Source organism: Poecilia reticulata, chromosome 1 (assembly GCF_904066995.2).
Source record: "Poecilia reticulata chromosome 1, P_reticulata-male-v2, whole genome shotgun sequence".
Classification (NCBI taxonomy): Eukaryota; Metazoa; Chordata; class Actinopteri; order Cyprinodontiformes; family Poeciliidae; genus Poecilia; species Poecilia reticulata.
The window spans coordinates 7,503,694-7,519,751 of NC_088830.1; the positions used below are offsets into that span (position 1 = coordinate 7,503,694).

Sequence of the window (16,058 nt, forward strand, 5' to 3'; positions counted from 1 at the left end):
CTGCCTTTTTGTATATGTGTATTTTTACCCTGAGGCATCTTATGGAGGTTCGGAGACAGAGGTGGACTTTTTATTGTTGTTGTTGCTCTTATGAAGTGCTTGTCCATCTATGTTGGACTAACTGGACTTTTAATTGAGGGGAGGGGGAGAAGTTTGGTCCAGCTCAAGCTGGTATTCATCAGATTACTCTTTTCTTCTGAATCCGAGATGATCTCCTCTCTTCCATTCTTGGCCAGGAGTTTCCGTCTGTTCCTTTTGTCCTTACGTTAAAACTTGGACGACACTCAAAGCGAATTTACTCCGAATGCCTAAGTGAGAGTGCGTGAGGTCAGGGAGGATGTGCGAGCATGCCAACGAGAAGCAGACAAAAATGGAAATGTGTGTGTGTGTGCGTGTGTGCGTGTACGCGTGTGTCCGTGAGTGAGTGTGTGTGTGCGTGTGCATGTGTGTGTGCGTGCTGGAGAGCTTGAGGCTGGGTTTTATGAAGCATTTGATCAGGAAAAGAAAAAGAAAAAAAAGCCCAAAGTCTTTTATATTTTCCCCACACCCTGACCCAAAGAACCACTTCTGATTTTTTTTTCTCACTCACTCTCAGTTTAAACACAGTATCGGAGGGAGTTTGTGTAATTGAATAGCACATTGCAGGAAAAGACTTAATCTTTTTCAGTTCTTCTTTCTAAATGAACTGGAATTTACTCTGATTTTGTTAAGATTCAGAATTTGTTTTGAGGTTTGTTTATGATTCTCTCTTTGTTTGGATCAGGATCAGCCTCGTTTCTGTTTTACGTGATCTCAGTCCGTAGTTCATGATTCTAGTTTGTTTCTTCTTTTTATTTATTTTCTAGTGCCAGTTTATCTCTCTTTCTTTCTATCTCTTCTTGCACCTGCAGTCAGTTATCCAATCAGCCCAGGTCCATTGTTCCACAGTATTGGGATTTAAGTCTCACAATACTTAAATACATAAACACTCCTCTCACTCTTTGCTAATTTCTCTTGTTAAATCCTGTAATTTTCTCCGTTCTCGTTTCTTCCCCCGTGTTCCCTGCTGGGTTTTTTTTTTCTTGGATTTATGGTTTTTGTTCTGCTCTGGCTCCTTGTGCTCCCTGTGCTTTTTGTAAGCTTATCCATCATTTTTCCATTAAACTTCCTTTGTTTACTACATCTCTGCCTTTCTGCATTTGGGTTCATGATCAAAACAAACATCAGATTTGACAGATTTGTCGTTAACGCAGCGTGTGAACGGATCCTGAGTACGATGTAGTACGATCAAAGTAAGATCTCGTAAACTCAGGAAAACGTCCCATTACAATTACAAAAGGTCATTCATGAAACAGTTTGGTTTGATGTTCCACTCATTCGATCGTCTCATCTCTTCAGGGGGAAATATTTTGTCATGAGTGTGGTTTGTGGTGGTGAGAACGAACACAGAGACCCAGGTTGTGATGAAGATGATGAATTTAATGATGAATGTGGCTCAAAGCAGTCCAGATCAGGCAGCACGGCAGAGACAATACAGCGAAATACCGGTAGCAACTGACAAAAATGCTGAACATGGAGCAAAGTAGCCTCAGGACTATCCAGTTCAACTGAGAACTACTGACTACGGACATACGACGACCAAAGACAACAACTGACAAACGACGAGGATCCGACAAGGAACACAGACAACAGGTGGGATTAAATACACTGGGAGGGTAATCACAGGAACGAGACACAGCTGGGATCAATCAAGACAGCACAGAGACTCACAGGACTAGACACAGAAAGAAACTCAAACTCAAAACATAGAAACACACAGAACCTAACATTTATAGATATTCATAAGTCTGAATTTCGCAGCATGTTTCTGATCTCTGGTTTTTAAGCTCTCACTTGTTCATAATGTTTCTGTCCGTTTATAATTTCTCTATAGGGGATTTAAAAGATATAAATAGAGCACTGGAAATATTTTATGCAAATTTATCAAATGTTTATAGTTTGACAAATCGTGTTCAGCCTTCCTATTAGCTACAAATAGTCTTGCTCTCTCACAGCCTGATTGAACTGCAAACCGAATAGTTTTTTCATGAGCAGAATCTGTTAGAATTAGTTCATTAACTGATCCAATTTCTTTCTTTTTCGACTGTCTGATCACAAATATGTTGAAAATCATCCAGTTCCGTTTGATTTGATGTCTCCAGTTATTTAAAAACATCATATATGTAAACTTTTTGGTTCTTTACTAAAAGTTTCTGCAACCTTGGTCATGTGATGGACTATGGGAGCAGAAAATCTGAGCCCAGTTATTCTGTCCAGCATGAACAATCGTCAATGCCCTTCATTTCACAGAAAGTCAGCATCCGACATGGCTGCTAATTTGTTTGACACACACTCCTGCTTCCTCTCCCTCACGCTCCTGAGACTCGTGCGTCTGTGGCTTTTGCAAACCTGTTTCCAACTATGTGATTTGGACTCTCAAAAAAACTTGTGTGGAGATTGTTTAGTAGGTCATGAATCACCTTCCATGTCATAAATATCACTGCAGTACATCAACGTCACCAAGCTGTTGGTTTTGTTTGATTGTGGTGGTGCGTCCCACTTCTAAAAAAAAAAGAAGGCTCATATAGATTTTGTAACAATGTTTAATGTAAATATTGCGTATATCAGCTAAATGATAGAGTTCCTCTGTATTTGTTTCTCTTTCTGTCTTCATTGACATTGTTTTGGGGGGGGCTCAAATATCGACAGTTCTCAGTCCCGTCTGACTCTGTATTTTATTACTTTATTATTATTATTATTATTATTATTATTATTATTATTATTATTATTATTATTATTATTATTATTACACATTATTTGGCCCAGAAATAACCCATAAATGTTAAAATCTCATTTAAAAAGGCATTGTGGCCGCCAAGTGGCTACCGTTACGCAAAGCGCGCTCACGCGTCCAGAGCCTCGAGGGCGCGCGGCGTTATATTCTGGGACTGAAGCATCTCGTGTTCATTCACCCCGAAGATCCCAGCCGCTCGTGGAGCTCGCTGCCATCTCCTGTCCGGGGCTGCGCTGCGGATTCCCGGACATATTTACCAACTGTTTCAGTTTGGCTGCAGTTGATTGAAGCAGAAGAGGTTCCACATGTTCGTGGTTCCGTCGACACGCTGAGGGTTAGACCAAACGCTGCAGGTGGAATAAAGTGTGTGAATTTGGACCGGATCCCGCTGTGAACAGAACTGGATTTCTGGATGTGTGTAAAAAGTATTTGTATATATTTTTGATCAACTTTATTTGTTCACCTGTGAATCTGAAGCAAAGAACTGCTGGAGATCATCAGCCTCCGTTTTATTTGAGTTTTCCCATTAAGATGTTTTTTCTGCTAGTGGGTTTTTATTGGGAATCTCTCTTGGAAAAGATTTTGTGATTTTGTCACTTAAAGTGACTTGTATCAGAAGCACCAGACCGCACTCTTCATTTAATTTCTCTTATGGTCTAAAACCTGACTTGAATGTTGAGCTGGAGTCACCTCGTCTAAGGTTTTGGAGGCAGCTTTTCCTTCCAAGGGATGGTTGAAAGCTGTGAGGACCAGGGAGCAGCAGCCCGGCTCCTGCACCGGAGTTTCGCCTCTTCGTGCTCATGCAGCGGACCTGAGAGGAGATGAAAGCCGCGGTCTTCCACCTCCTGACCGGCTACTTTTGCCTATTACGCACCGCTGCCGAGGTGAGCCTTGGAAATAACGACTCGCCGACGTATCTTCAGATTTGAGACGCAGTTTCACGTTGCAGTTTAATTAGGCGCGTGTAGGATTACCACAAATTGTGCTTTTGTTGCTTTGCAAAAGAGCAAACCAGAGTTTGCTTCAGGTCTTTTTTTTTTTTTTTTTTTTTTTTTTTTAGTTTAAATGATGTTTACACGATTAATATTTTTGCACCACTTCGCACTTACATATTTTATTCTGAATTAATGTGATAACTGTGTGTCTGTACAGGAGACTCCTCTCCCTCAGGAGCTGCTGGAGCGGCTATCCCACAGCGAGATCCGCAGCATCAGCGACCTCCAGCGGCTGCTAGAAATGGACACCGTAGGTAAAGCACCGTTTTTTTTTATTTTTATATAGCATCTCGCCCTCCTCCAAATCACCTGTTGTCCTTACAAATGTATTATTAAAAACTAATTCGGCGAAAGATATGATTTAAGTTACTCTTGTTACAAATGAACTACAGGTAACGAAAACACCCTGGAAACCACTAAATTAGCAGTAAACCAACTTAGCATTTTTTTAGCTAGTCCTCCGTCTGATACTGACCGTTAGTACGTTGATTAATGAACACAACAGGGGAGTTTAAACCAATTGAGTTACATTTTTAATTTAAAATATGAGATGAGGTAACTCATGTATAACCACAAAACAGTAGACTAAAGAAATAACACTTAAAATGTTTTCCAAACCATTACATTTTGACATGGGCTCTTTCACAGGGGGGGCATTTAAACAATGGGTGTCCAAGCACCATGTAGAAGCAACAACTTATTTGTCTATCAATGTTGCCTTAAAATATAATATTTCTAATGTTTTTATTCTCACACGGTCAATGGGGAGTTGGCCGATGGCAACATTCATGCAAGAACTGCTTTGAAAGGAATTTTCAATAACATAGTTTCATTTTCCATTTAGAAAGTAGAAGTAAAGTGAAAAAGTAGAAATAAATATAGTTTCTAAGCATGTAAACAATGTAATAAGAATATAGATAAATAGGAATAAATCATTTTTCTCTGACTTTCCTTCAGGGGTCCCACAAGGCTCTAGTCTTGGGTGGGTCTGAGTTACCAGAAGGGGCGTAGTCATTTCAAACAAAAACAATTATTTCTACTGCCGTTTTAATATTAAAATATAGTTATTGTTACTGCAGAGGCCAATAATGTTTATTTTTATGAAGTCCAATTACTTATTGGTTGTCAGTTCAAATTCAAAAATATGTTATTGATTCCAAAGTTAAATTAACTCATATTAATTCACAATTCTTCAAAAAGTTATAGTAGATGGTTATGGGTATGGGCAGGAAAGATCTCCTGTAGCAGTCTGTTTCACAGCGAATTTGAAGGAGCCTCTGACTAAAGAAACTATTTTTTTCTCAAGAGAATTGGCAGAGACTGGTTGCCCATAATGTTCTTGATTTTATGTAAAATCCTTTTTTGTTGCATCTCATTATTTATTAAATATTTTTGATATACAAACATAGAATGTTTGTTATTTTATCCTTCTTGTCTTTACAGAGTTACATTGGGAGTTTAGGATGCAGATTTTAGCTGGCTAATTTATGCTAAAAACAGTGCAGCTGCCTTTTTTTTTCAGCTAGCTGACCAACAGTGCTCAGCAACGGTTGGGGGAGGGACAGTGCCGGCTTAAACAGTGCTTCTTGCAGTCTGAGAAAACGTTTTACAATACCTCATCAAGAGGTCTTTGAAATATAGGAGCGTAATGACTCAGCATTTTAGTGGTTTTTGAAATGCTAACATTTTGAAGCCTTGGTTTAGCTCAAAATTCTGCTGATAGTCAAAGTATTCTAGGCATACAGGAAACATATTTGATTCTTGTCTATACAAATGTAGTTTACAAACCTCTTGTTTTAAAACAACATTGACAGAAACCCTTTGAAAAACACCTCTAGTTTTGAATCCAGAGTAGCTTGGCTAGTTATGAAGCGTTAGCCACCGGGAGCTAGCGTCTGCCGTTCTTTGCCCTGCCTTGACCTCCGTTTGCTCCTTGAAAGATTGAAGTATTATTTTCATGTGGTTCATGGCAGAATATGAAGATAGTGAGTCATCTCATCACTGGGATGCCTTTCCAGATGCTGCTGGAAGCCAAACCTTTTCCTTTTTTTAAAATAAAACCAGTTTAAATCATCTTTGTTCCTTTTCCACTTGTTAGCTAAATGTTTGACCTGGAAGTGCAAACAGAGAACACAAAACCACATTTGGATGAATTAGTGAAGAAAAACAAAAGCACACACACAAAAAATCCCCCCTGACTTCTCCAATACTTCAAAAATTTCCTGCATCTTAAATCGTTTCATTTCTCGTGAGACGTTCACTGCTTCTTTTTTTTTTTTTCTTGTCTTTCGGCAAAGATCGGTGCCACCATTAATCCTGGCATCATTGAGATGCAAATTCAGAATGTGACAGCTCCCCAGGCTCAGCGGGGGTCAAGTGGCTCACTTCATTATACTGTTGTCATGCTGCCCATTATTAGTTTAAGAGGAGGGCTCGCTGCAAGGCTGCTGTGTTGCTATGTATAATTCATGCTGGAATTCCAGCGTGTCAGGCCACAAGAGGAGTGAGACGGAGAGAGGGAGACGGTCAGGGGCGGACTCTGTCGGGTCAGCCAGCACGCTGTGTGAATATCTGCACTAACAAAAAATATCTGCACCGTCACAGAAACAAGTTAGAGTTAGGGTCATTACCACAAAGAAATTTGAGCTGCAGATTCTTGGTCGGGGTAAGCTGTACAAACAGCTTTTATGTGGAAATTATGAGTCGTTTGCAAATTTGTACAATATGATTTTTCTGAACATGGTTTTCTTTGTATAGAATCACATTTCTCCAACAGATGTGATTGTTTTTTATGGAATCAGCGTCGCCTATCTCTAATGTTGTAAGGGGTAACGTTATGTAACGTAATGTAATGTAAGAGGTGTCCTGCCAATTTCAGTTGTCGGACCAGTCATCTTTACAGTTTTTGTTATTGATTTGTTAGATGTCTGGACAAATGTGTGCAGGTGACACACACATTTGTCAATCATCTTTAAGTCCGTCATCAACTGCTGAATTCACACTATAGAGGCTTAGATGTAGATCTGGTACTGCAGTGATGAAATAAGCAAAAAACGAAAGAAAAAAAAGTTTCAATTCAGCAAATGTGAGGTTTTTTTTAAAGGAAGTAAAATGATTAACAAAGTAGGAAACAAAACACTTCGTAAAAACTGGAAATATTGACAAAACTGGGTTTTAGTCTATATTTAAAAGCAAAGAGTAAATAGATATTGAAGATCCAGGCAATTAGTTGATTCCAGAGGTTTGAAGACTGCATCTCATTCTATACCTGTGAATCAGTTGAATTTTCAAAATTAATTCATAGATTCAAAACAGAAAGCGCTCAATTGTTACGGCAGTATTCCAGTCTATAAGGGAAGGATCCATGAATTCATTTTTCTTCAATCTCACCGTGAAGATTTGACAAAGATGGAGACAGTTCTGAACTTCATTATTCACTGGAACTTCATTATTCACTGGAAGTACATGGACTAACCTCAGTAGAAACCATGAAACCAAACTTGGACTTTCGAAGTTTCTTGGAGTTAAAGAACAACTTTGGTTTGACCTAATAGATTGTTAATTCAACGGGTGAATAGTCTTTTATGCCTCAACAGAAAGCTAAAACTGGGTTTCATCATCAATAAAATGAAAATAATTGCTCATTTCCTGATCATATCGCTCCCAACGAAGCTTGTGTGTGGGAAAAAACCTGGGAACTAAAGCAGAACCCTGAGGGACACCAACATGTGTGATATGTTCCACCTGCCTACTTTTTTATTCATCTTCCAAGAGTGATGTAGACCAGCTTTATACATTTATGTAACAAAACTTCACAACAAATTTGATTTCAAAGCATGTTAGAAGAAAAACAAGCATTTTTTATTTCTTATTATACAAAAATACACAATCAAATTCATAATAATACAATCCAGTCAGATTGAAATAAGCAGTTCCTAAATGTGTCAAATGTGTCATTTAGTCGCTGTCACACACACAAAAAAAACACAAGTTTCAAACAGCATCCAGAAGCCTTGAACTCATCGTGTACAATATTGTTTCTGATGGCCAAAATAGGATAAATATTTCAGTTCACAACAGCTAACCATCTGTGCCAAAAAAACCCAAAAAAAGAAACAGGAGGTTTGCTGTTCTTTAAACTCTTACTGTCTCAAACCCTGACTCAGCAAAACATTTCCTCAGCTGACGACCTCTGGGTGACCCCAAACAGCTTCCGTTGGCTTTCAAACTCAATTTAAGAAATTCTTCGCACGCTCACGGACAGGTTTGTTTTTCTCAGATGAAATTTACATGGAGAAGACCGAGTGACATGTTGACATGTATTAACACCATAACTGAGTTAGAATAACTGCCTTAAACTCTGATCAGGAGGAAGTTCCTCTGAATAAAAATTTCAAATTCATCCTGTTTTGTTTTTCACATTTCATTAAACGTATATGTTCTAATAAAACAACAAAAAAGTGACACAATTCAAGGTGGAGATTTATTTTTTTTATTTGTCCTTTGATGATTTTCTTTGACGCTTATAAGCCCACTATATTTATTTACGAATGTATACATCCTTAAAGGGGCAGTGCTATGTAAAATTGACTCTTTTCAGCTTTACATCAAGTTATAATGTTATTCCCTCATTCAAAACATACCTGAACTGTTGCTTTGATACTTTTACGAGTGCTCGAGAAATCTTTTAATCTCCCATGACAACCATTCAGTTGCGCAAAATGGATGGGTGGCTGGGTGGACCTAGCTCCGCCTTCGAGGCATAGCTCCTCCTTGGACCTGCGGTTTCCAAGCTTCTGAGCTTTCGCCTCTCAGAGCAGCCTTCACTCCACTCCTTCAAACTAGCCAGCAGCAATTAGCTAACACCTGGGTGGGCCTAGCGTTGCCTTTGAGGCACAGCACCGAGGAGGATTGATGTTGTAAATTCCTGAGGGCGGAGCTTCAGAAAGAGCAGGAGTTTCTTAAAGAGACAGAAGCCCCAATTTCAAGACATTAAATTTTGAAATAAAATTTCACTTAAATCATATTTGATATATAGAACTTTTAGCAATGTAATGTGGTTATTTAATTGTGTACTTCTCCTTTAAAAATTCAATTTGAAACACGTTTAGACTGGATAAAATCTTAAGTTTCTCAAAGGTCACTGAAATGAGTTTGAGAAGATGTGTTTTACCGTGCTCCCAGCAGTACAATGTGTACTATTTTGTCTCCGTCCAGAGAACGAGGTGATCGAGGAGACCAAACACAGCCACCACAAGGACTTCTCTCACGTCTCCCCCACTCACAAGAAACCACACTTACACACAAGACAAAGGAGAAGCACCGGTGAGGCCCACTGAGTTGCAAAAGAATTCTGTTTCAAATCAATTTTTAGTTGTTTCTACACCAAATGTAGCAAGATTATGCAGTCTAGCCCTTCAACAACAGCTTGCTGAAAGCGTTTGAGGTCTTTTTCTCCCCCCCTGCAGTGGTGGAGGAAGCCGTGCCGGCCGTGTGCAAAGTGCGCACAACAATTTATGAAATCCCGAGGAGTCAGGTGGATCCCACTTCGGCCAACTTCATCATCTGGCCTCCCTGCGTGGAAGTGAACCGCTGCACCGGCTGCTGCAACACGAATAACATGAGGTGCCAGGCGGAGCGTAAACAGCTCCGTACTGTCAAGGTAAAATGGAAAATCCCACTTCACTGTTTCCGTTACTCTGTCAGTTCTGCTCTGATTCAGCTCTTTATGAACGTTCAGTACCAGATAATAGTAAAAAAACCAGACATACAATTAATACCACTTATAACATTAATCTTGTAAGGTGGGCATCAACTTTAATTTACTTCTCTAAGAAAATTCCCACTCTTCATGAAACCAGTTCCAAATCAAATCAATTCAAATTGCAAATTAAACTGGTTTAAATTATATTGAATGCTTCTAAAAATAAAAAATAGTGTGAGATTGTGATTCTAATTGATTTTTCCAAGGTTTAATCTTTGTGTTTAAACCTTGAATCACTGGAATTATGTCCCCCTTTTTTATTAAGATTAAAGATGGCTACACTTAATCAGCAGAGTACATAATTCAAAGTACTTGAAGTCTGTGTCGTCTTTGCATTCAAACACCATCTTCCACTAACACAATATGGCTTTCCCATGACACCAGCAAACAAAGTGTCATTGAATAAGCTTTCATGTTCTTTGTAAACCCTGATCACTTCTTGACTGACATGTACAAAAGGATTCTGCTATTTCTCCATGAGTGGCACACACTCAAGACTTGCACGCGCACACGCAAAAATGTCCCCTCTTCAACGGTGAGTCCCCTGTTGGTGAGTGTAAAATGACACGCATGTCCCCTGTTGGATAGCTACACATAAACACGCATTCAAGCCTTACACACACACATGCATTCATGACTTATACGCACATAACAAACACACGGCAGGTCTTTATACTTTAGATAAACACAGAATCTGCCAAAAGTAACTCCTTCCACCAGCTGAACCACTGTGTATGTTTGTGTGCGCGCGTGTATGCGTGTGTGCGCGCGTGTGTGTGCGTGCCTGTGTTTGTTTGTAATACCTTGTGGGGACCATTTTCCTGACACTACGTTGTGGGGACCCTCTGCTCCTTGTGGGACTGAAGCCTGGTCCCACAAGGGGAAACGCTGTTTTTGGGTCAGGGGTCATATTTAGGACTAAGGTGTGAATTGAGTTTTGATTAGGGTTAAGTATGTGATGGTTAGGGTAAGTTTAAGGTTTAGGCTGTAGAAATGAATGGAAATCAATGAAAAGTTCCCCCAAAGATAGCTGCGCAAACATGTGTATGTGTGTGATTATGAGTGTGTTTACTGATGCTTGAGATTCAGCCAGTAAGTTTGTTTATGAAAATGTTAGCTTTCAGAGCAGAGGCATCGGAAATGTGCTACACAAATAAACTTGATTGATTGATTGGTTGAACATTAATGGGAATTAAATCCATGTTTCTGATCTTTACGAACTGATTGAAGTTGATGTAAGGATACTTTTTTGAAATATTTGATAGGGAAAAAAAGACAGCTGGATGGAGATTTTGAGTGCTTGAGAGTTGCCAGAGACAAAGGAGAGAAGGAGAATTTTATTTTCGAAGCTTTGGAAACCCAATCTCAGATGAAAGGAGTCGTTCTTTGACCGCTCACAGAGGAAATCAAAAATAAAGTCGCTCGCCTGTGCCGAGGTTCAGCATTCAGAGGGTAAACGGTCACAACTGCATCCCTGCACCATATGGCAGGACTCAGAAGAAAAACAGCATTGGTGTTGCTTTATATATTTATTTCAAGCTTGATGAGAATCAACAAGTCTGTCCCGATTAACCATTTTCATTTGAGCAGTGGTCTATTGTCAGATACTTTTTGAAATGTAATCTTTATTAGATCTTTAATCAAATCCATTTATTTTATTTAACGTGTGTATAAAAAATGTAATAAACAGATAAAAACACAAAACAGAATTTTAGGGGAAAAAAACTTGAGATAAGTACAATCATGTAAAATGCACCATGTTTAAGAGCCTGCCAGCATTTTTTCAGCCTGAGGCAGAAAGCCGTGCAGCCTTTGAAGCTGCCGCACCGTTGGCCTGATAGCATCTTTCTATAAAGTTCACAGTGAGGATGAGAAGAGTTCCTGACAATGTTCAGACGATTCTGATAAGATGCAATGTTTCTAACTACATGCCACTCTAACGTGTAAAAGAGCAGCTACTCGCACAAAGTTGGCATCCTGCTAAATGAAAAACATTAAAAAGCTGAGCCCAATTTCAAACTGTTATCTCTACTTACAGCAGAGACTCTCAAACTTGTAACAAAGGATAATTTTACAAAAAAGCTGTATTGTTATTTTCCTTACTGGGTTCTCTTGGTCAATCTGCATGACATTTAGCAACATCGTGGCTGAAAGCCAGAAACGTTCCAACTCCAGACATAAACTGTGCTACTGAAGATAAACTACATAAATACTAAACAAGCACCAGCCTGTCACTGTAAACTTTCAACTGCAATTAAATTTTTTTTTTCTCTGTTCCTAACAAAGATTTTCTTTTTAACATCTAAACCTTGAGGGCGTAGATGTGTGGGGTTTTAATTCCCGTCCTTGATTTCATCTTTGTTACCGTACATGCATAAAAAAAATTAACTGCAAAAGAGCAAGAAAACCACATTATTAACCTCTAATCTGCTGTGGAGATTTGAAATTAGCCAATGCTGTAAGTGTGATAATGTTCTGTTTTTGTTGATGCTGAATACTTCTCCCCATAAAAATAAGCAAAATAGAAAGAAGGAAAGAAATTGTTATATTTCCAGATTATCTGTCTCATGCTAAATTGACACAAAATAGTGACAATTTCGACAAATATATAAAAATATATATATATGTATAAAAGTTACATACTGTAGCTTTGAGTGAAGGGATCAGGTTAACTTTGCTCATTCTGTTTTTACGTGACCCCAAACATGTTAATTGCTATAAATCATCCGAAGCATCGACACAAACACATGCAGTGTCAGAATGGATCCACCGTAGGCCGCAGCTCGGACTCAACTGATGAAGCAACTTTGCTTTGTACAGTCTTATGATGAACAAATGAAGTATACTTTAACTTTACAGATTGTCAACTTTGCCTCTGAATCCTGCAGCTTCAAACCTTGTCTTATCCAGGCTCAAGGTTAAAAAAATAACACTTTTTTTTTTTTAAGGCCAGCCTCTGCAGAGCAGCAGGGCTCACCTTTCAGCGGCGTCTCACTCTTGTTTCTCACCTGGGCTAACCCCGCTCTGTCCCTGCCTCGGCGGCTTGGCTGTTTATGAATTTGTTCAGACTTGAAGCAGAGATGCTGTTGCAATCAGACCTAAAGCTCCAACCAATTTGGGAATGTGAGCGCAAAGCACGCGCGCTTTATGTAACTGCTTTAGGACTAAGTTACTGCGCACACACGAAGAGCAGCTCCTGCAGCACTGAATATGTGTGTGTGTGTGTGTGTGTGTGTGTGTGTGTGTGTGAGTGTTGACACTGAAATCAAGCCTCTTGTCCCTATGAATGCAATTCATTCATCCTAACAAGAGAAGCCACACCCATCTGTTTACATAGGGCTGGAGGTGTTACATAAGATCATGAAGTTAAGGAGGAGCCTCAAGCTGATGTGTTTTTAGTTTAAGTTGAAGTAATGATATTTTGATACAGAAAAACGTATTCACATACAAATGAATCAACTTTAAATGATGCAGTCTTAATATTCTGTGCAGCACCTGTTACGGTTTCCTTTTGTTGGTGTAAAACGCGGGTATCACATTCGGACAAGCATGTTTCCTCAAACTTGCTGAATTTCTCCATGAAATTTGGAAGTTTATGCAAGTTTATGTTTTATTGAATATTGAGCGCAGGTCGTTTCCTGGACATTTAAATACTCCATATTTAAAGGGGCAGTATCATGTGTTTTCCAGGCACATATGACTTCAAATAAATTTTACTTCCTGATTTAACGCCTTGAAGTTGGGCTTCTGTCTCTTTAAGAAACTCCTGCTCTTTCTGAAACTCCGTCTTCAGGAAGTCATCACAGCATGGCTCCTCTATTAACCCTTTAACAACATTTTTACCAATGTTTCCCTGAGAAGTATCTTTTATAATGAGCTCAGCAGATGTGCTATTCCACCAAGTGGTTGCTAATTGCTGCTAGCTAGTCTGTTTTTATTGGCTGAAAAAAAGTTTTTCACCTGCTTCTTTGTCATCTACATTTTAATCAACCAATCAAGTTTTTTGTATAACTCATTTCAAAAACAAAGCAGGTCAAAGTGCTTTACATCATAAAATCATAAACATATTATACTGTCACCAATTTTGGAAGCCAGTAACAGACGTGGCATTTTGTTAAGTACAAAATGCCACGTCATCAAAACCCAACATTGATGACTGTAAAGGGAATCCTTTACAGTCATCAATGTTGGGTTTTTAGTCTTGACTTAGAGGAACTCAGTGTTTCGGCTGTTTTGCAGTTGTCTGGAAGTTTGTTCCAGATCTGAGCAGCATAGAAACTGAATGCTTCTCTGTGTTTGGTTTCAGGTGGCGAAGGTGGAGTACGTGAGGCGGCGGCCCAAACTGAGGGAGGTGGAGGTGACACTGGAGGACCACTTAGAGTGCACGTGCAACAACAAGCGGCACATCAGCCAAAACCAGGACAGAGATAATGGTGAGCAAACCGCTGAATGCTACCTGTTGCTAATGGCTCAAACTAATTTATCAACACTTCTCCTGAAATGTACCTCTGGACTAAAACTGAATAATGTCTGTTATTATTATTATTATTATTATTATTAACCATTATTTTACCAGGAAAATACCAGTGAGATTAAAAAAAAAAAATTTCAGTAGAATACTGGCAAAGACTGGCAGCAGCACACACCAAAACAATTATTTTTTTTTTAACCAAAATTTCAAACTCTAATTTGCTACAGTTAACTTCATCAGTTTTAGTCAAGCTATAATTCTGATCTGGCGTCTTATTCTGGCATTGAAGCGACAAACCCTTTATACTTGAGACATATGCAGCATTTTGGGGAAATAGTAGTCTGTGATTTTACAGGAAAGCTATGGATGGAACATTTGCAATGACAAAACTTTTTAGGAACTGTGAGATGCAGTGAGAGCTCTGGAGGAGCCAGCTGCACAATGTCCAAAAGAAATGAAAACTACTTCCTGTTCTCGTCTTCTTTGTCATTTCCACCAGCAGTAACATCCGGACGTGACTTGTTAATTTGATAAAAGCCTTTCCGTGGCAGTTTTAAGAAATTCTGCTATTTCAATATGCTGGAAAAGCCACCTCATCTTACTGCTATAACTTTAATTCAAAAAACATTATTATTATTATTATTATTTTCAAAATTAGCCCGCTTCCTTTAAGCACATTTATTTTCATACTTTTAGTTTGTTTCATGGTTAATGAAAACGTAGTTCTTTTACTTCTTCATGAATTTGTCCATCCTCACATTCATAAAGTCTCTTCTTTAACCAGGTATCAGGTGAGCAGACAGGCAGATGCTGCAGTGGATGAGACAGAAAATCCACCTCTGACTTCGTTACCACCCGCTGCGGAAGAGACGCATTTTTCTCGAACCTGTGTGGGATTCGTGTGACTCATTTGAACCTGACGTGTACACTTAAGAGTTTGTTGCAAAATAGCAAATTCTCAAAATCTTCCAAGCCCAGAGACGTACTTCGGACAGACGGAACATTTCTCAACTCAGAGAATGTGTGATACGTTTCATCGTTCATCAAAGAACCAGCGGCTTTGCTTCTTCACCTGAACAGTAACAGCTCAGCACTAAAGATCACCATCTGGTTGAAATCTTTCTTTTTTTTTTTTTTTTCAAACAGTGACTGGCTTGAGGTTTTCTACTCCAACGTTTGTTCTTCCTCTTGTAAAACATTCATGTATATCCCCTGATTTTTATAATCTTTTTTTTTAAATGCTGTGGGGTTTTTTCTACTTCTGGTACTTTTTATTCATCACAAATGGAAGCAGGATTTTACTGAATCAAATAAAAATATTTATATAAAACACAAGTTGGTGTTGTTATATAAAATCAGATTAATAGGGCTGGTTTTTAAAGTACATGCAAAGCAACTGGGAGATGAGTACATGATTTAGGATGTGTCTCAATTATGGTTGTGGCTATTATGTAATTTATTTAATTAGCAAATTAGCACATTGTATCAAATCACAATCGTCAATGTTTGTAAAATCACAACGTACTGTTTGATGCAATATTTGGTTAGATGTATTATTTTAAGTGTCATGCAGTAAAATGGTGTTAAACCATTGTCACCACTGGTAAATTTGTAGCAGTTGAGATGCTAAAGTTTGCATAAAATGTTGAGAAAATTCTCAACTCACTCTTTGACCAGCATATTCCCCTCCTCACCTGTGGTGGCGCTGCACCAAGAACTACTGAAGGAAACAACACAAAAACTTCTGAAGGAGACATTGAGCACAGCTTCCTTCTTTGGAAACAAAAATGGGGTGGGGTAAGACTTTAGCTAGCGGTTGTAGGATTTCTCTTTTGTCTGTGGTAAAAGGCCACGAGCCATTTCTCTCACTAGTGCTAGACTTGTGGGTTTGTTTTGGTCCTATTTACCCAGAATACTTTTGAGCAATCTCCGGTTCACATTGCATTCGGACCGTGCCAGAGTTAATTTTAACCAAACTGAGACGTAGGTTTGGAGGCGGACCAGAGTTTGATTGGG

General features: G+C 38.9%; 1 protein-coding gene across 1 annotated transcript; it reads left to right on the forward strand.

Annotated features, from left to right (window-relative positions):
- The first annotated feature begins 2,960 nt into the window (after positions 1 to 2,960).
- LOC103476211 (platelet-derived growth factor subunit A-like) lies at positions 2,961 to 15,377 on the forward strand. The gene is made up of 6 exons (XM_008428422.3): positions 2,961 to 3,696; positions 3,965 to 4,061; positions 9,025 to 9,132; positions 9,276 to 9,469; positions 13,878 to 14,004; positions 14,827 to 15,377. Exons 1-6 carry the CDS (start codon positions 3,634 to 3,636, stop codon positions 14,835 to 14,837), a joined length of 600 nt encoding a protein of 199 aa, XP_008426644.1. The 5' UTR covers positions 2,961 to 3,633; the 3' UTR covers positions 14,838 to 15,377.
- The last annotated feature ends 681 nt before the right edge of the window (positions 15,378 to 16,058 follow it).

What these genes read in the sequence shown, in the direction of transcription:
- LOC103476211 (XM_008428422.3), top strand. Translation starts at nt 3,634, where the DNA reads ATGAAAGCCGCGGTCTTCCACCTCCTGACCGGCTACTTTTGCCTATTA. An exon ending in TATTACGCACCGCTGCCGAG is followed by an intron (nt 3,697 to 3,964) that starts GTGAGCCTTGGA and finishes GTGTCTGTACAG; the next exon opens with GAGACTCCTCTCCCTCAGGA. An exon ending in AAGACAAAGGAGAAGCACCG is followed by an intron (nt 9,133 to 9,275) that starts GTGAGGCCCACT and finishes CCCCCCCTGCAG; the next exon opens with TGGTGGAGGAAGCCGTGCCG.